General features: G+C 37.0%; 2 protein-coding genes across 7 annotated transcripts; one reads left to right on the top strand and one right to left on the bottom strand.

The window, feature by feature from the left end:
• Position 1: 1 nt before the first annotated feature.
• On the bottom strand, positions 2 to 18,744 carry LOC306993069 (gamma-aminobutyric acid receptor subunit rho-3). Of its 5 annotated transcripts, none has more exons than XM_079602540.1 (11): positions 18,592 to 18,744; positions 18,086 to 18,143; positions 8,921 to 9,647; positions 6,752 to 6,864; positions 4,978 to 5,045; positions 4,371 to 4,594; positions 4,210 to 4,292; positions 3,333 to 3,470; positions 3,051 to 3,203; positions 1,899 to 2,092; positions 2 to 414 (listed from the first exon to the last, which is right to left on the bottom strand). In XM_079602540.1, exons 3-11 carry the CDS (start codon positions 9,058 to 9,060, stop codon positions 112 to 114), a joined length of 1,416 nt encoding a protein of 471 aa, XP_079458666.1. In that variant the 5' UTR covers positions 9,061 to 9,647; positions 18,086 to 18,143; positions 18,592 to 18,744; the 3' UTR covers positions 2 to 111. The 5 variants fall into 5 exon arrangements, with proteins under 5 accessions (XP_079458666.1, XP_079458669.1, XP_079458668.1 ...); XM_079602543.1 differs by having other exon boundaries at positions 3,051 to 3,225; positions 18,592 to 18,722; XM_079602542.1 differs by lacking the exon at positions 18,592 to 18,744 and adding an exon at positions 14,174 to 14,382 and having other exon boundaries at positions 18,086 to 18,121.
• Positions 12,317 to 19,861, top strand: hhla2b.1 (HERV-H LTR-associating 2b, tandem duplicate 1). Of its 2 annotated transcripts, none has more exons than XM_079602545.1 (8): positions 12,317 to 12,379; positions 13,382 to 13,477; positions 14,132 to 14,437; positions 16,392 to 16,670; positions 16,868 to 17,188; positions 18,786 to 18,890; positions 18,993 to 19,052; positions 19,148 to 19,861. In XM_079602545.1, the coding sequence occupies exons 2-8, from the start codon at positions 13,405 to 13,407 to the stop codon at positions 19,219 to 19,221; spliced, it is 1,218 nt and encodes a 405-aa protein (XP_079458671.1). In that variant the 5' UTR covers positions 12,317 to 12,379; positions 13,382 to 13,404; the 3' UTR covers positions 19,222 to 19,861. The 2 variants fall into 2 exon arrangements, with proteins under 2 accessions (XP_079458671.1, XP_079458672.1); XM_079602546.1 differs by lacking the exon at positions 12,317 to 12,379 and adding an exon at positions 12,587 to 12,725.
• Positions 19,862 to 20,186: the final 325 nt, after the last annotated feature.

Here is a 20,186-nt window from a genome sequence, read left to right on the forward strand (position 1 = left end):
AGTTTTTGTGTGAGTGTGAGTGTGAATTCTATCATTATGGCATGTGATCACACTCAAGCCATCAAGTGTATGAGAGTCTTATAAACTCTGAGCAGGCCGGTTTTCTCTCGCTCAGGAGTAGATGCTCCAGTAGATGACATTGAAGAGAAAGTATGCTAAAGGAAATAATATTCTTGAATAGGAGTCTATCTTGTAACTGTTGTTCATGATATGGTTGACACTTTGGCGGATGGAACGCCGTCGACGGAGGCGCGTGCCCAGGATAGGAGGGAGGTCAGGCGTTGTGGAGTTCCGTGAGGACACGCACGGGTCCGTGTTTAGGTCAGACAGCCGAGGAAATGAGCTGAGCTCTATGTCCTGGTCATGGAAACATCCATCGAATGCCATGGCTTGAGATGCATCGTAGTCTGAGAGCTGTAGAAGACAAAAACAATTAACTTTTTCTGAAATTCCTGTGGTAAGATCTTTTAAAGTACAATATATTTCACATATAATTACGCAAGAGATTGGGCACCAAACTATTTAATTATCTTACTCTAAAAAAAAATGGCAGGTTTGACAAGCGCCATATTTGATTTGAGAGCAGCAAATTTGTTGTATGACTTAAGTTTTAAAATATAGCGCATGCATTCTTTTTAAGTTCTTTTTTTTTTCATTCAGGACTTGACAAAGTAGCTAAAATACATAAGATTCTTTAATCATTTTTTATGCTGTCATATGTCCATTTATAGCTGAACTATCCATTTGAAGAAGGGGTGCAAATCTTCCTGGAGGCCCATACCCATGCAGAGTTTAGCTATCACCCTAATTAAACGCACCTGATCCAACTAATCAAGTCCTTCAGGCTTATTTGAAAACTGCAGCTGCGCCCTTCAAAGGCCGTATTTAACGTTCCGACTGCGGCACGACGAAGGCTGTCCCAATTCAAAGGCTCCTTCAAATGCAGCCTTGAAATGAGTCCTTCGTTTCCTGGGCAATGAAGTGCCTTCAGCCTACTGTTTTTGTAAAGAAGCGGAATAGGAGGCAAACAATGAGACATACTACTTCGTCATAATTGCGTCTTTAACGGACCGTTCTGCACCCTGTCACCGTTTAAACTGCCCCTTTCAATCATCTTGTCACCGTTAAAATCCTCCACATTTAATTTCCTACCATATCGGAGACATATGCTACAGTATAGCACGTTGATCTGCCAGTCGTGGGTCTTAAGAGGAGAGTTCTTTTAAGTTAGTTTAAAAGTTAATGACCAAACGTATCTTTATAAAAGTTCACAATACTGTTGCAGATGATGACATAAATGTGTATAACACTGAATAAATATTTTCATCAGGTAAGATTCTAATTACTAATCACTTACTAAACTTACATAAAAACCCCTTTATCAAAACCACTCTACTTAACAGTCGAGTCGGTCTGGCACATCCACCATGTTTTTTGTTTGTTTGTTTGTTACACGATTTATTCGTGTTTGTAGTTCTAATCAAATCCTTGTTCAATGCGCAATGGGTTGTCACCAATATTAGCCATTAGAGTGCTGCACTTCGGATTATAACCGGAATAAGTAGACCATCCGGCCCGGGTATCTTTGGAATACTTTAACACTGCGATTTGGGACACGCTAATTCTAATTTCGAATACTATTTAGGATAGATAGTATGTGAATTGGGACAAAGCAAATGATACAACAGATAGATCCTTCGTCGCCTAGCCTACCCCAGAATTAATTTAATGAGCTATTACAATATTTTACCAATATTTTTATATTTTGTCATCTTCTCTTGATATGTATTAGTATCATAGTAGTGGTAGTAGTAGTAGTATCATAAAACTGAAAATATACATTTTTATCAAACCCAAAGTCAATGAACTGAGAATGTCATCTTTAAGGAAATGTTGACCTTTAATTGTTTGAGTTTCTTCATTTCCTCCTTGGTGGTGAAGTAGTTGACAGCTGCGTACTCGATGACGGACAGAAACACAAACAGGAAGCTGGTCCACAAATAGATGTCCACCGCTTTCACATATGATACCTGAGGCATGGACGCTGACACTCCAGTAATTATGGTGGACATAGTCAACACTGTAGTGATGCCTGAATTGAACAAAAATGCAAGAGACATACATTTTGCTAAAAAAAAAAATCAGAGTAATCTAAACTGTTCAATGCTACACTATTGGCAATAGACAATGGACCTTTTTTGCCCACATAATTTCGCTAACGTGGCAGCGCTTTCAGACTTATTTTTTGTTACAAAATGCAGTGCTTTCTTGATCAACATCTTTGTTGATTCTCCCAATCAGATTTTAGGGCTAGTCTAGAGTTAAATTACCAGCGACCCAATCAGAACAGGTTTAGCAGAATTCTGGACCAAGGAAATTTCGAAATGGGTGGAGCTACCCACTATGACGCCACAAAAACAGGCTATAGGCTGTATTTGAGTGATAAACAGCTGTATTCACACATAGTATGATTTTAAATAAGACTGACAACTGCATTTTGTAATCGAATCAGGCCCCTTCTAATTTTTAGAAGCCACAAATGTAAATAATTTCAGTAATGCTGTCTGAACGGAAATATAAGAAACCAAGAAATTAACAAAGTTTCTGACAAATTGGCCTGTGATTAATTGAAGTGATTTTGATCACGGACCAAGTCCTGCTTGTCTAAATCACATTGTGCAGCCTTCTTGTCGAGCGTCTTTAATGCGTTGTTGGCTCTTTCATACTAACAGATTGGCGAGCGTTCATCGGCCGCTAATCCCCCACGATTTGCACGCGATAACAACCCGACCTGTCGGCGAGCTCAACGATTTGCAAATCGGGCTTAAATCGGGCTTAAAATCCTGTAGTGTGAACTAGGCATTAGGAAAAACGTTACGACTTAGTTAAGCAACTATGAGACAACTAAGCAACTAAAACGTTCATCACACTGGACCGCAGTCTAACAAGGCTTATTCATACACAACAAGAGTGAATTAACTACAAGACAAGAAATAATTTATTAGATAAACATTTAAACTAGTGCATGTGTGTGGACAAGTGTTACGCACCAAGCGAAACACGGGCCGGTACCGCCCGCCTGTCGATCCAAAAAGACACCCAGGACAGCACCACCATCAGCATAGTGGGAAAATACGTTTGCAGCATGAAGAAGAATATGTGTCTTCTGAGGATGAAGTTGATGTAGAGCCTGTTGTACCAGCCTGACAGAAACACGTGTAAAGCCTGTAATTAATGACCTACTGATATATTACTACTGTAGCAAGAACAAAGACACAATATACTGTATGTCGTAGCATGAATACATAGAAGGAGAGAAAAGAGCCTCTTACCTGTGCTGCTGTACAAGGCCAGACCGTGTGAAGGGTGGAACTCTTCAATGAAGAACTGAGAGAGGGCAATTTCATCTGTCCTTAGAGAGTCATTGCCATTTTTCCAGTACAACATGAGGTCGTTCTCATTATATGCATCTGAATGGGACAGAAGAGCGGGAGCCGTAAGACAAAGAAAAAAGGTAAAAGAAAGCGTGCCTGTTTAATTCATGGTTAAATACATGGATAATATGAAGAGGAATTTTCTAGATGTAAATATTATCAACGGCATTTGTGGAGTAATGCTGGTTTCTACAGAAAACAACTTTGACTGGTAGTTAAAACTGGCAGTTGTAGCAAGGCACTTAAAATGAAATGAAATGAAATGTCTCCTTGTCATCCACAGGTTTAAAAGCAGGCTGGATAAAGTTAACCAAAAGCCAAATAGCCATTTAGATGTATTACCAGCTGTAATGTACTCTGTGTCTGTGCTCTTGTTTTCTAGACTTTTGGTTTGTATTTGGGTCAGTTCCTGTTTCCTGTGTTGCTCTCATTCCCTTATTGTGTTGTTAGTCAATTACCCTGTATGTGTTTAAGTCCTTGTGTTTTCATTCTTCTTGGTCAGGTCTTGTCTTTTGATGGGAGTTTTGCCACACTAGTCTCATGCCAATATAATAATGTTTAGACGTGTTGCTATACGTTCAACAGTGCATTTTAACATTCATTGCATTACGCCACAAGCACTTTTTCTGTAACGACAATGAAATGTTCCTTTAATGAAATGATACACACGACGGTCACATTTTCCCAACCTGTAAAATATCAACTAAAAAACAATGAAGGTGGGACTCAATAAAAATGACACAAGAACTGAGGATGTTTCTAGGTGGACACGCACAGCTCTCCAGTTCCAGGGAACAATTCTGAGTGTCCAACGGGAATCTACTGAAGTCCATTGAGCACAGAGAAGTAACTGTGATCCTACAATAAAGAGAATATTCCACAATTAAAACATTTACATATGAAGGAAATGAATCAGCAGAGGTTATAGGCTTCTACCTGACGCTGTAAAGGATGTTGCCGTCTGGGTAAACCCTCAGCATAATGTTTTCCATGGTGGTATCATGGATGAAGGAGCGCTTGGAATGTACGAAAAAGACATCAGGCTTCCAGATCTTCTTCACCAGCCGACCATCGAATGTGCGGCTCAGATTGTTACTGGAGGGAAAAGCCAAGCGCTCATCCTTCCAATAATGCCTCAGGTACAGGGTCATCGTGAAGTCCTGAGAGAGACCTTTACATTTTACTGACCTTATAGATAAACATGACAACTTATTACGAGCAACAGTGCAGGGCAGTGACTGGCATTTTGGTGCAAATAAAAGTTTTTGACATTTACCAAGAAGACCCATATTGCTGAGATTTACTTTGTGAGAAGCTGAAGGCCTGCTTTTACAAGAGCAAAAAGTTTGCAAAGAATACATTTGATTAGAAACTTTTAAAGTCTGTGCAAACACTTTTTTTATATGTATTTATTATTTAAATTACGTCATAATGTCTTTATTCCAAATATTTATTCAATAGAAGTACTAAAACATGAATTAAAGGAACCATTAAGGATCCAGAACATTGCTCTATTAAATACAAAGCGAATATGCACTTTTACCATGTTTACTTCAGAGATGCTGTCTATACTCTCCACCTGCACATCAATGCCCACAGGGATGGCAGATCCTGCAGAGCAGAAGACACAATACATTTGCGACAACAGCAATGCCTTTGATATCAACTTAGTGAGAATCTGCCTCCTTTGCTCCTACAGAGAGAGCATATGGAGCTCAAAATGTTACTCTAATCCTATTTGTCCCATCATTAATTATCAGTGGTTACTGACTGAAGGACACCATTCAAAGCCTGGTTCCACCTCTTGATCTTCTTTAATCATGTAAAAGAAAGCCTACACACCAATAAACTACTCTTTTATCAAAACATCTCTTTCTCTTTTAAAGCACTGGCAGATTAGAGCGTCACCCTGCTGGTTGAAAGGAAGCAATACAATTATTTATGCTTGCATGTAGTTGCCACCATACACACAGTGAGCCGTGTATGTAACGTCTATTAGTCATTTATGTACATGTATGCGTTATAGTTTACAGTTTAATATGTTTTTAATATTATTAAAGATTTGGATGAGACCTGATAAATTTTTTAGGCCCTTGAGAATAAGTAGTGTGCTTAATACTGAATTGTACATAAAAAGAGAACACTTTCATGGCTGTTTCTTAACACACTTTTAAAAAGTGCTCTTTGTTAATAATGTCAGATTAAAAAGTGTTACTTTAAGGTACATTTTAAATCATTTTTTAATAATCTTTTGTCATGCTTTAAAGAAGTACACTTATGTTGACTAACATATACTTAAGCACATGCAAAATATTTTATTTGATTTAATTTTACCTATAATGTATTTTTCAATATTAAACTTCAATAGCAATTGCATTGAAGTATTAGTTTAACAAAAATGCTTGTCATTACATTTGACAGGACATTTTAACCATATTTCAAAGGCAACAGAATTTTTTTTAATTACATTAAAAAAAACAGTGGGAATAGAAATTATACATAAAAAATACATTTTCATTTTAATTGCAAATAACATTGAATAAGTGCCCGAAAACATTACATTTAGTTCCCACTCAAGTATATTCTAAAGTGTACTTCTTTTTCTTCTTTTTAAAGTGTATTTTCTTTTTTATGTTCATTAACATGGTTTAGCACTGGAAAAGCTCTAACATTTGTTTTAATTTCCATATCAGTACATCATCTTTTTATTGTTCTGTTATTGTAAAGTTTTTGTTTTCATTTCCATATCAGTATTTAACCAAAATCTCAAACAAAAACTTTACAATAACAGAACAATAAAAAGATGATGTACAAAGTAACTTCCCTATCTATTGTTTTATCATTTAAAGCTAAGCAAACTTAATTTAAAATCATACGGTTAAATTAATTTTCTCGAAAAGTCTGTGTCACATCGCAGCCATGCTACTATATTTCATACATTGCATTGTATGTCTTAAGAATTCAAATATGTGTAAAAATGATAACATTAGCACTTTTCCATCCGTGTTAACAGGCCTGGGATGTAATCCAGATTACTGTCCACCAAAGCACATCTGTGTCCTCAACACCCATTGTCTAATTTGTGTTTTGCACAATCTGGGTCATGTTTGAATTTAGGACCACACTCGCCCTGTCAAAGTCACCTCTGGCCGCTTTCCCCCCGAATAGGGAGATGGTAACACCTCGTTCTGCCCTCTGACACGACAAAATGGTACAGCCCATTTTTAATCAGATTTAATAAAAAGAACACTCTAATTGTGATTTTCAGGATTGTGATGGTAATTGATAATTGGAGCAAATAAACAGTGCATCCTGACCTCCAAATCCAGGCCTCATGGCAAAGTCGTGGTCTTCGATCCTTAGCAGCTGTTCGGTTTTGATGAGCAGGGACTTGGTGCTGTCCTTACGCTTTAATTTGTAGTCAATCCGTCTGAAAGAATGAGAAAAATGGTCAGAAGAAAGATTGGTTTTGCAAAAGCAACGGGAATATTGTCCCGAGGCCCTGTGAGCAGGTGGGCCTTTGCATTACAGAGAAATAAAACAGTTGGATGTTTTGTTTCCATCCAGAACGTGACCATCAAACATCTGCCTCAGTGCATCTGTAATTTGAAAATAATTTCTCAGCCAATAAAGGGATGATTTATAAAAAGCAGCTTGTTTAACAACGGCGGTTGTGTGTGCCAGGTTGTGAAAATGAACTGTGATTTGGAGCGCTTCCAGAAGCCAAGCTATTTTCTGAGCCTTAATAGATGAGACATGAACAAAAACACGGCAGAAACTAGTGGAGGTCAGTCATACACGTGCGATGTTTCCCCTAACATAGACTTTTCATCTGCGCGCTTTAATTGAAACCCCAAATATACTGTCAATCACGCTGCGCTCATTCCATGGCAAAGTTAATTGCACACCGAAGAGCAATTACAAAATTAAACCTCAAACTGAATACACCACACAACCACTAATGACTACGTGATAGACTCATTACGCAATCATCCTAACAAAAACACAGCACTAATGACACAATGCACGCTGCGAGATTGCTGTACACCGCTGTGATTAAAATCACAATAATATAAAACATAGTTATATAATATAAATGTAAAAATATCACCTTTAAATTTTAAAAACTAAAAACTCTCTTGGATAGAGCACTGCATTAAGAGTGAAATGCCCTAGAAAATGTACCTATTAACCTCTTATTATCTCTTTCTAAAGGCTTTTATAAATATTCAATGCAATGACATATTATGCATTAACAAAAGCTGTACCTGGAAAACCTGGCTGACACTGTAAAAACACAGGCTTTTTAGGGAATCTGCAGGCGTGATGTTAATGCCAAACAGAACTTTGGCTGCTCTCCAAAAAAACAGATGATGGCACCAGGATGGTTTTAATTACAGAATGAAAGAATACTGGCACTCTTCAGGTTGTGTGACTCATTACGCTGTGGTAACATAGAAACCACCAACAATAGATTAAAACCTCACTTTATTTCTCATTTAGACACATAGTACAGAGGAGATTCGATGATCCATGGAACTATTACCGTGTGTTCCCTACAACTTAACTTTTCTACCCTTCTTTATGCATTTGCTATTGTCTCAATGCAGGGTTATTATTGTTAACTAAAACTAAAATCATAAAAAAACTTTTCACTACTTAAAACTAAATGAACGTTAACTGAAACTTATTTTATTTCAGATAGTTGCCAAGGCTGTAAATTAAAATAGTAAAATAACTCAAACTAAATCAACTAAAACTAATAAATGCACATTAATAATAATATATTTTTTAACTAACATATATATATATTTAAATTTAACTAAAAAAGTCCCTCTGTTGTCAATCATTTTATCTCTTAAAACTCATCTTTGATCACCAAAATTACATATTTAACTGTTTTTCCTGTGCAAAACATTTTTATTCATGCCTTAAAATAGCTTGAGTATAACTCTAGCCTACACCCTGGCTTCATTTAATATGCAAATTAGCCCCGCCTCCACTCACTCACACCAGCTCAGAGATCCACTCGCTCAACTTTACAGTAAACGTTACACAGTGTTGCTTAATATTGTTGTGGAAACCATGATACTATTTTTAGAAGCCTTCGAGGAATAGAATGTTTGAAAAGAACAGTTATTTGGAATAGGGTTTTTTGTATAAGTAATGTCTTTACTGTCACCTTCAAACAATTTAATGCATCCTTGCTGAATAAAGTATTAATTTTGGTAACACTTTATTTTAGGGTCCTTGTTACACATTAGACTATAGTAATTAATTATAATAAATTGTGCATAATTACATGCAACTAACCTTAACACCCTAATCCTAACCCTATATAGTAAGTATGTATGTAGTTAATAATTATTACTTCATACTTTATTTACAATGTGTCATTACAATTACAATGTGACACAGACACCTTAAAATGAAGTGTAACATACTGACCCCAAACATGCTAAAGAGTTGAAATATTCATGACTCACCCTCTGAATCTGTGTTTGGCGTGCTCAACCAAGTAAACATCCTTGTTTTTCTTCCGGTTAGGGTAGCGGTTGTTGAGCAGGGTCACGGGCCAGAGACAAGCAAGGCACAACAGCCTGAGGGTCAGCAGGAATAGCTTCATGGCCAAATACGATGACGGAAGACCTGTCCTTCTTCTTCTGGGTCTCTTGTTCCTGTAGCTAGGGTCCAGAAATCTTCCACGGTGACGGAGCCAAGGCAGGATGGTTCCTGGGTCCTGGCCATCCCCAGCAAACCTCAACTGAGAGGGCGCTGGGAAACGGTACGGTAGTCCTGGTGACCTCTCCTGATGTTCGCACGTCTCCCAGAAGAATTGTAAATCTTAAACTAGTTTGTTGGATGGTCTTACATCATATATTCAGCATCCATCACCGCATACTTCAGCTGATTGTATGTGTCATCATGTGTCTGGTTGGTCCCGCTGTCGTCGACTCGGTGGTGCTTTGTCACCCAAACATAAATCAATGGGAATTTATTCTTACAGTAATAAAAGACTGGCATTAATTCCTCTCAAATCCTCTTATCTGTAGCTGGTGGATCTTCCCTTAACCTACACAGTGGGCTGGGACCATCTCTAATCGGGATTTCCTCATGCCAGGCGTTATAGCTTTGTTCTGTCTCTGTTGAAGATAAGCCAGTCATACCTGTCCACTGATGTCCACTTCATACGCTGATGCTGAGAGGTGGAAACTAAACAACGAACAAATAAAAGACAATTAGATGAACCTAAACATCAAAGTGACAAGTGGCATTGACGTAAATTGATGTAATCTTGTCCTCGTCCTCTTGTTCACCTTTTTTCTAGAAAACAACATGTAATCCAGAGAAGATTTGCAAATCGTCAGATTAGACATCTAAGAATAAATATCACAGCAAATTAACTTTTGAAGGCAGTATTCCTAAAACATTTAATCTGTGTTGCTCTGTTTTGTAAAACGCCGCTCTGGCATCACCTGATGATGTGCTCCAGTTTCAGGCACATTCCATCATTAGTTATTATTATAAAAAGCTCAGGGGCTAACCAATCAAATCACATTAACACAATCAATTACATTACAGAAGCATAGAGAGAGGGGGATGGGAGAGAGTGCAAGATCATAGAATGGACAGATACAAAGAGAGAAAAAAATCATAAACCAATCGCGGACTCCCTGTGTCCAGTAATCCCAGTGCATTTCCTAATCTGGCGGATTATGGCCTGATCAGCACCAGAGACATCATCACAGATACTGTATCTGCATTGACTTTTACTGGTTAGCTAACCATATCACAAGAGGACCGGGGCAACATATCGAAGAAAAAAAGGAGAGATCACTTCCTGTAATAAAAAAGACAATCGACCCTTACAAATGATCTTTAGTCTCACTGCACCCGGCAATACAATAAAAAAAAATACATCTCAACGTTTTTTTATTGTGCAAATATTGGAAGATTACCAACCCTATGGGCTCCACAAACATTGGCACCCTTGATAAATATGAGTAAAACTGGCTGTGAACATTTGCTTTTGCTATTCTTAGTCTTTCATTCAGAATAATTACATACATCTAACCTTTAATTGAAGTTAATTTGCACAAAATATAAATGTGGAATAATTTTCACCTAAATAGGTATGACAAAATGATGATCATTCAAATTCTAATGAGTAAAAATTCCCATACGATATGTTTTTAAGATTACCTTAGTGATCAGGAACACTTAAGTGATAAGTCATGACTTCCTGTTTCACTGGAAACTGAATATGAAGTGAAACACCTATTCCTATATATAGCCATTAATCACTAGCAAATACCTGAGATAGAGTAGTGATGTGTGACAAAAGGTTGTCGAGCTTCACAAATCATGAAATTGCTAATAATTTAATTGTTAAATACTAATTTCCACTATCTGGGCAATAATTAAGAAGCTTACATCCACCGGAAATGGTCTGAAGATATTGGCCCCACACGCACTGAGGAGGATGGATTGAGTCGCCAAAAGAACTGTAAGTATCAAAGTTGGAGAATTGCAGATGCTAGTTGGGTTTTGGGGGTCAAAAAGTCTCCAAAACCAAAACCACAACTTGTTTGGGAAGGTTAGAATAAAAAAAGCCTTTGGTGACTTCAAACTGCATCGCACAGTTTGCCAGGTGTTGCTGGAACTTTCAGTTGGTTTTATGGTCAGATGAGACCAAAATAAAGGATTGGCATAGACAGACACATATAGAAAAGTACCTCACACCAACTGTGAAGTATGATCTTTAATGCTGTGGAGCTCATTTCCCTGGGCAACTTGTTAGTATACACGGTATCATAAACTCAAGTACCAGCAGACCCTGTCAGGAAGCTTAAACTGGGACATGGTTGAATCTTGCAGCATGCATGACTTTGATCTGAAGTACATCTCTGACTACAGAATGAAGGTTTTGCAATGAACATGTAGCTGTCCTCTGACCCAAACCCCATATAAGTCCACAAGCATGGACCACTGAATCTGAATGATCTGAAGAAATTCTGTATGGAGGAACTGTCTCAAATCTCTTGCCATATGTTCATCAACCTTATTACGCATGGAGATGATCCAGAGCTGTTAATTTGGCAAAGAGAGGTTGCACAAAGTATTACATGAAGGTGTGCCAATAATTGTGGAATACATATATTTCAGAAAATAAATATTTGTTTTATGATATTTATTTATTGAAGATTTATTTGACTTTAATTAAAGGTTCGATTTTGGTGAATATTTTGAATGAAAGACTAAGAGGAGAAATAGCAAAAACAAATTTTCACAGTCAGTTTTACATTTACCATTGAGACAATATTTGTGTAGTCAAATGTATATTGTATATGATGCCTATTTTTATATTAGCATGTTTTGGGGGCAACTTATAAAACATCAAATATTGCAATAATGCGTGTTCACATATTTCATAAGAATATTGTTCATTTAGTGAAAACACGTTGTTATTATCATTAAATATTGTGAAAGTTTCAGAAGATGTACACTACCGTTTGAAAGTTTGGGTTCAGGTTTTTACTAACTAAAATGAACTAAATTACTAACTTAATAGTAACTAAATTAAAATGAATGATGCATAAAGAAAGCCTATTTTGAAAGCCTAAATTGATCCAATACAAATTATAAATACAAAATAATACAAATAAACCAAGAAAACGAAATTACCAACCAAACATTTTGATATGTCCTCTACAGAAAATAAAATGGTCTTTTTTACAGGTATATTGTTTTTAGAACATTCTATATTTTCAGTCAATAAGTATTTTTCGCTCAATGAAAAATTATAAAACTCCACCCATTCATGTAACAGCCCTAAAGTGTCAGATGCTGATACTATGAACGTGTGTTCCTAAAATAAACAAGTCAGTCTAGTCTAGTTCACCATCAGAGAAGACGCTTCATCCACTATGAAAACACACACACACGTGAGTCTGCCTTTTGAATCATAACCAACACATAATAAGCAGTTAAAGTCTTAGAGGGCCTAAAACTATCATTACTTTTAATTAACTAATGAGATTCAGTTTCATTATTATCTACTATATGCTTTTGAGATTTGTTGAATTGAGTAAAGTGTCTGTGTTAAGGGAATAATGTTATCTTCTTTGAGTGCTCCTTTCTGTCTTCAAATGCGCTGTTATCATGAGTAATCGCAAGAGTGTGATCCGGAAGATTCTACTTACTGTACAAAAGAAAAAATGTGATCGACAGATTTCACACAAAAACAAAACAAAAAACAATATGAGGATTAAAATGTCATAGGAAAAAAGGGTAACATCAAAATCATTTTAAACTTAACTGATGTTATAAAACTAACTGATGCTAGTGTTCTCAGAGTTAAACATTTGGCTACATCATCTATATTTATTCTTAAAAGTTTAAATCCTTCTGATATTTCGCCAGGAAGCAGTAGTTATCTGGTTAATAATGATTTATTGTTTATATGTGACCCTGGATCACAAAACCAGTCAAAAGTCGCACGGGTATATTTGTGCCAATAGCCAACCATACAACATGATCTTTACTTAATATCCTAATGATTTTTGGCATAAAACACAAATCAATAGGATATTAAGTAAAGATCATGTTCCAGGAAGATATTTTGTACATTTCCTACCGTAAATATATAAAACATTTATTTTTGTGAGTGAATACAGCACAATCGCAAACACAAATGCACAACTTTAAAGGCGATTTTCTCAATGTTTCGATTTTTTTTGCACCCTCAGATTCCAGACTTTCAAATAGTTGTATCTCAGCCAAATATTGTCTATCCTAACAAATCATACATCAATGGAAAGCTTATTTATTCAGATTTCAGATTATGTATAAATCTCAATTTAAAAAAAATTTGACCCAAGTGACCGGTATTGTGGTCACATATACAGATGACGAAGAGTGCATTCATTTAGTTTTCCCCCCTATAGTTCAAGCCTTAAAAAAGAGAGCAATGGCAGCAGCACATTCTTGGACTTGTTTGATATTGGTGTGGATTATTGCTGATACAACTGGGAAAACTCCAGGTAATACTCCTTTTACTACAACTCACTTCTGTAGGCCACCAGTGCAGCTTCTCTAGAACATTTTTCATAAGAATCCCTGGTTTAATTGAACAATTCATCGTCTCAGACACACCATGAAGTCATTACATGCTTTAAAATATGACTCACAAGTGCTGAGCTAAAAGAAATTCAGCCCAGCGTTTTTATAGCACAGCAATTTTCTTCTGACCATTTGACATATTTTTTAAAAACAACATTTAAATGGCCCGTTGTCACAAGAAAAGAAGAGCAGGAATTTGAGTAAAAATGGAACGAAGCACTTCATAAAAAACTGTCTGACAACCAAAACATTGGCCTGATTAATTGTCTATGTTTATCGGTCACATGGAAAACCAGTATTCCAGCCCCGTTTTTGAACTATGACCTAAATATTTTCAGGTCAATTTATAGATCTCAAAATGCACTCAGATCGACTCAGGAAACAAGAACAGACCCATGAATATGATAATTATGTATATGATCCGTATAAATAGGTGTACATAACTTAACCTTTCAGAGTGACTGAAGATTAGACAAAACAAAGTATTTGATATCTTGAATTCCTTATAAGAAATCACTTTCTTTTAAAACTGATTAGTGTAAAACCTGTCATTTCCCCCTTCGCCACAACTCTAGATGTCCAGGTAACCTGCATGTTCTCAGAAGATTGTGTCCTACCATGCGTCTTTGAAGCAGTTGGCGATGAGATCATATACTGGTTCAGACAGAATGTCCTGATCCACAGTTATAAACACGGGAGCGGCCTGTTAGATCAGCCTGATCAACACAACAACAGGACGTCACTGTTCACCGAAGTGATTTCTTCTGGTAATGCATCTCTTCATATCCAGAAGAGCGGCCCACAGGACAGGGGGAAGTACAGGTGTCTGGTCACCAGCAGTCGAAAGAACAGTGAGCACTTCATCATAGTCAAGGTAGAAGGTGGGCTATCACAAGTTTATGTTCAAGAGTTTAGCAATCATAAATAAAATTATATATACAATTATTTTACAATCACTCAACTGTGACAATTTGATAATGGCACCTTCGTTGAATAGGGGACATAATAAAAATCCCTCTCTAGAGCACTTAATTTTTTTCTAGCAATAACCATTAAATAAACTTCCGAATTAAACAGGAAAAAAAAAAAAAATTTAAACTTAATATATTTTGCTTTGGTTTGTACACTGTTTCTTGTGTTCTCTAGTTCCACTTGTTAATTTGTACCCACACCTGTTCAGTTTTATCTTTGATTCTTACGTGTATTTAAGACCTGAGTTTCCTGTTTCTTTGCCCGGTATTGTTTGTTAATGTGTACAACATACTCTTACGTGTTCTGATACTCTTACGTGTTCTCCTTGCTTATTAAAATACTCTTTATTTATCTATTAAGCGAGTTCATACATGTGACAATAGCTGCTTATTATAACTTTTAAACAGTAGGCAGCACTGTGATTGTAGTAATAAGAAAAACGTCAGGGCATTGTTGTGACAATTACAAAACGTTTAGTCTGGATACGTTAAAGTGTTAGTAATACAACATTTAACAACAAAATTCAAAATGAAGGCAAAATAGTCAACCAGGGTAAACCTATTATTATATAGTCAAATGTACTAAAACTACATTTGTACACCACAAGGATAAAAATTTATAAGCAGAATAATAATAATAATTCATTACATTTATATAGCGCTTTTTCTCGGCACTCAAAGCGCTTTACATAGAAGGGGGAATCTCCTCAACCACCACCAATGTGCACCATCCACTTGGATGATGCGACGGCAGCCATATTGCGCCAGAACGCCCACCACACACCAGCTTACTGGTGGAGAGGAGACAGTGATGAAGCCAATCAGTGTATGGGGATGATTAGGAGGCCATGATGGGCAGAGGCCAAGGGGCAAATTTGGCCAGGATGCCCGGGGTTACACCCCTACTCTTTTTCCTGGGATTTTTAATGACCACAGAGAGTCAGGACCTCGGTTTAACGTCTCATCCGAAGGACGGTGCTCTTTGACAGTATAGTGTCCCCGTCACTTCTCTGGGGCATTAGGACACACACAGACCCCAGGGTGAGCGCCCCCTGTTGGCCTCACTAACACCTCTTCCAGCAGCAACCTGGTTTTTCTCAGGAGGTCTCCCATCCAGGTACTAACCAGGCTCAGCCCTGCTTAGCTTCAGTGGGCAACCAGTCTTGGGCTACAGGGTGATATGGCTGCTGGCTGAACCTGGTACCTGGTACCTTAGAACCTAAGTGCAACTTTCACATTTTCACAACTTTTATCCAAACTGCCATAGACTCACACATGTGGTCTGTGCCTTTAAAAATCTTTAAAGTCCCCATGTAGTCAATAATTGGATCGCTTAAAAATCATCAAAATTACATATTTGAATGATTTTTCCTTGAAAAAAAAAGGTCTTCGTGCCTTAAAATTGCTTGAATGTACCCTACACCCTTTCCTCATTTAGTATACACGGTTCTATGAATGCAAAATTGCAAATTAGCCCCGCCTCCACTCACTGGCACCAGCTCGGAGACCCACTCGTTGACGATCACACATCGACGTGATTGGTTACAAGGTAGTTTGTGACGTCAGAAACACCAGCGATTTTAAACCATCTTTGGTTCACTGCAGTTTTAAGGAGAACATACTCAGCAATGGTGTTACTTATGAATTTGCACATGGTTTGTCTTAAAGCATATTAAAAACACCACATAGACATATAAACAACATTAAAAGCCTGATTTTCACCACAGGGGGACTTTTAAAAAAGGTAATTAGAAATAAAAAAATAATATTGAAATGTTCCTAATTTATACCACAGCACTCATATGAGACTTCAAAATGATAACTACACCATAAACAGCGTCAACAAATATCTCTGTCATTCCAGCCCCTATCCACTCAGTGAGCCTCGAGACGACACGTCTCAGTGGTTTCGAGGAAGTTAAATGCTCCACCCGAGACGTCTACCCAGCTCCCCGTGTAACCTTGTTCACAGAGCCAGCCGTTCTGCCTGACGCCCTCCAAACCTTCACACGCAAAAGGGCCGACAAACAAGACCGGTACTCGGTGGAGAGCAAGATCAGGAAGCTGAATGATCTGACCTACATCTGCCTCGTCCAATCATTCTACAGGTCTCAGACATGGAGGACATCACTGCAGGAGAAAGGTTTGATCTCTCAGAGTAAATTCATAAATGTCTGGACGTGTTGCACGGCATTTCATCATCATTATTATTACATGAAATTGCATCACCAAATATTTCCATTGCCGACCAAACAATTACATGCAGATAACAGATAGTGTATACTATCTCCCACCTTTCAAACAGCACCTTAGAATTTTAACCAATTTTCAATTGAACAGAAATATCTAGCATCGAAGGTCAGGATTTGAATATCCCTTGTGCGGCTCCATGGAACCTGCAGAACTTCACACTGACATGGTCCTTCACCAAAGGACACGAGTCCTCAACCGTCTACACCTATGACAGTCTCACACAGCTGAGCTCCAGCGTTTGGAAGGAGAGGGTGCGACTGGTGACCGCCAGGGGTCAGGGTGGGGACGGGTCACTGCAGTTACTCATGCCGATGAGACTGGAGCACGCTGGTCTCTACACCTGCATCCTCTCTGCTCTCCGGACCAAGCATGAGGTCCGTACTAGGGTCAAGGTCACACCGTCGACTGGTGAGAACATGTTTAAACCAGCAAATCCAACACACTCTCATAATTTGTAACCATTTGACATTTTGGCAAATTGGTGGCTAATTCGCATGAATTTGTGCATTCTCATATTATGTACAGTAATACGCTCTGCTTACTCCCACAAACGTTTAGGGGAGGGTTTTTATTTTCTAAAATTCGTAGGATTTCATACAAATAACCAAATCTTACACATTCATATGAAATCGCCACCTTGTAAAATGAGATTGGGTTGTGAAATCTGATTCGTTAAGCCACATTCCAAACTGTAAAATAGCATCTGACTATATTAATATACTAAATTCTTATATGCAGTTGCTTAGCTACTGTAAACAGCCTAATAAAGAACTATAATATTTGAAGAGAAGTTATTTAATTAATAAATCATTATTTAATGAAGACTAGTATATTGGGCGTCGGACAGGGGGTAATAGTGGAACATAGTAACAGGGGGCCTCGGCAAAGGGGGGGCCCACAAAGATATATTGATATATTGTGCTGTTGTGAGGGGCCCGCCCCTTGGTTCTGTGACCGGGGCCCAACATTTGGTGCTACGCCTAGCTATTGTTGCTCTTTTATAAAAGGATTGCTCTTTCTATACCTAACCTTTTAAGCTCTGTTGCAATGAACTGTATGAACTGGTCAAGCTTGGGCACCTACACTTTGTTAATCACTTGATTATTGACAATGAAATGATTAACCTGGTCATTGCTTGGTGGGTGACTGAGAGCAAGTTTACATTAGAGTTTCACCTTGTTTAACTTTTAACATCTTGATAGTATCCTTAAGATTTCAGTAATTTTATCAAACATTACTTCTAGAGTGAGACCAACCAACTGATGCCACACAATCACAGAATTAATCAAATCCATGTGTACTTACAAATGCTTGTGATGTCACTTCCTGAATGATGACGTCAGCAAGGAAGTGGCTTAATTATCTGTTAAAAGACATTACAACACAAAATGAAAAGTGATAATATAATATAGATAAGATAATATAGATCAGTGTAAAATAACCACTTTAAATAAAAACAATTACTTAAATTAAAACAAAATTATAATGAAAACATGTGTTGTTTGAAACATTTTGACTAGGAAAAAAGGGGGAAATAAAGAAACACCTGGAATATGTTTTAATCGATTGTCTGTTTTTCTTTTTTAGAAGTTCAAACCAAAGTTGTGAAATAATAAAATTCACCACACGTTTAGTTAATTGTGATGCTGATAGGCCTACTTCTATTAAAGAAAATAAACTAATATGATAGTATGATCCAAGTTTAAAATTAATTACTTATCCTACATAATAAAACATACATTTAAAAAAAATATAGCCAACTGCATAAGAAGTAAAACTGAGCTCGAATCTGTAAATAACAATGATTTTACCGCAATATCATGGTAGGCCTACTCTCTTGAACACACAGCCTTTGGTGGATGATTGTTTCAGCTAACTAAACAGCAAGACGTAATGTTAAAATTTCATTGATCTTTCTTGAAGACAAAAATAATCAGCGCTTGTTTTTGATGTAGCCTATGTTCAACTAAGAACGTATTTTCTTTGTTTTTAATTTCGTTGACAGCTGAAAGACAGTCCGAGAGCTCCACCCAGCGTTGGATTCCTGCTACTGTCATCACATGCCTTGCAGTCTCTGCAGTCGCAGCAATAGTGACTATAAAATGTAAAGGTATGGATTATCAGAATCTCCAAAATATTTATTTGAAATATCTATAGGCTACTTATACTTAAATTATTTGTCCAACAATTATATATTCTCCAAACCATGCAGTTGGCTGTTCAAAATCAAGTCAAACCCTTGTAGAGGCTGCAGAGATGCAACCAATCAGAGGTTTGTTTGTTTGTTTGTTTGTTTTTTTGGTAACAGTAAAGTAATAAATATTCCCCTCATTGCATCACATTCACAGATCTCTCTATTCTTTACAGTGACTGATACAAACAGTGGAGGTCTATCTGAGGATACCTGCTTAACAGAAGAGATCGCCAACAGACCTGCATGAGAATACATGAGGAACATTTTGTTTACAGCAGTAGCCTATGGGACGCAGCAATCTCTGAACCACCTTCCAGGCCTTCTTTTAAATCCTGAAATGTGATCGATTTGTTGTCAGGATAAAAGAAGAGAAAGGAAGTGGGCTATTATATTTTATTATAGCCTTTTTATAACTATTATTAATCATGACATAAAAAACAATCCAGTGTTGAATTTCTATTAACTTTTACTAATTGTACCATTTTGTTAAAGCTATTTATCTATGTAAAGATACACTGTCAAACTTTTTTGTTCAGAATTAACCAAATGTCAATAATGAATCAATATCCCAGACAGCAACATAGTGTCGGCCCAGATCCGGCCATGTTGAATGTACCAGAAGCATTTCTGATTCTGAGTGTATATAGAATATGTTTGTACAATATTTGCCTTCATATTTCATGCATATTTTATGCAAAGATATTTAACAAATAAAGTCATTTGTTTTACATTTACACCATGTTGATAGATCCCTTCACGTGTGGTGCACTTGGAATATAACTTCTTCTTCTTTTTAACCAGATGGTTTATTAAAAGAATGTTACTTGAATCATACTGTAGTTACGTTTTTAAGTTGACTTAAACATTAAAAATATATATAAATTGTGAATCGGTCAATCATTCTGAAAAAAATCTGAATTGTAGCCTTTTATTTTTGTTTTATTTATTTTATAAATAAATATAATTATCATATCGCCCAGCGACACGGATATGTCGTTTTTATTACTCAACAGGTGAATAAGGTAGCTTTTTTTATTGAACAAAAGTTTAATATGTAGCTCTTTAACATAATTTATTGTAAACCATTATTGTGATGGGTCATTTTATTGTGGTTGTTGTAGCGCTTTGCTGGAATTTATTTTCAAGGAAGTAGCCTACTGTGCCTTTAAAAGAGTTCAATTTTCCTAGATCCTGCTTCGGTAAAAAAGTTTC

Source organism: Phoxinus phoxinus (genome assembly GCF_949152265.1).
Source record: "Phoxinus phoxinus genome assembly, chromosome: 24".
NCBI lineage: Eukaryota > Metazoa > Chordata > Actinopteri > Cypriniformes > Leuciscidae > Phoxinus > Phoxinus phoxinus.

Bases quoted from the DNA above. Each gene is read 5' to 3' on its own strand.
- LOC306993069 (XM_079602540.1), bottom strand. From the start codon at position 9,060: ATGAAGCTATTCCTGCTGACCCTCAGGCTGTTGTGCCTTGCTTGTCTC. The intron at 6,865-8,920 runs GTGAGTCATGAA...TCATTCTTTCAG, and splicing joins GCCAAACACAGATTCAGAGG to ACGGATTGACTACAAATTAA. The intron at 4,595-4,977 runs GTAAAAGTGCAT...GGTCTCTCTCAG, and splicing joins GCATCTCTGAAGTAAACATG to GACTTCACGATGACCCTGTA.
- hhla2b.1 (XM_079602545.1), top strand. From the start codon at position 13,405: ATGGCAGCAGCACATTCTTGGACTTGTTTGATATTGGTGTGGATTATT. The intron at 14,438-16,391 runs GTGGGCTATCAC...CTGTCATTCCAG, and splicing joins CATCATAGTCAAGGTAGAAG to CCCCTATCCACTCAGTGAGC. The intron at 16,671-16,867 runs GTTTGATCTCTC...TCAATTGAACAG, and splicing joins GACATCACTGCAGGAGAAAG to AAATATCTAGCATCGAAGGT.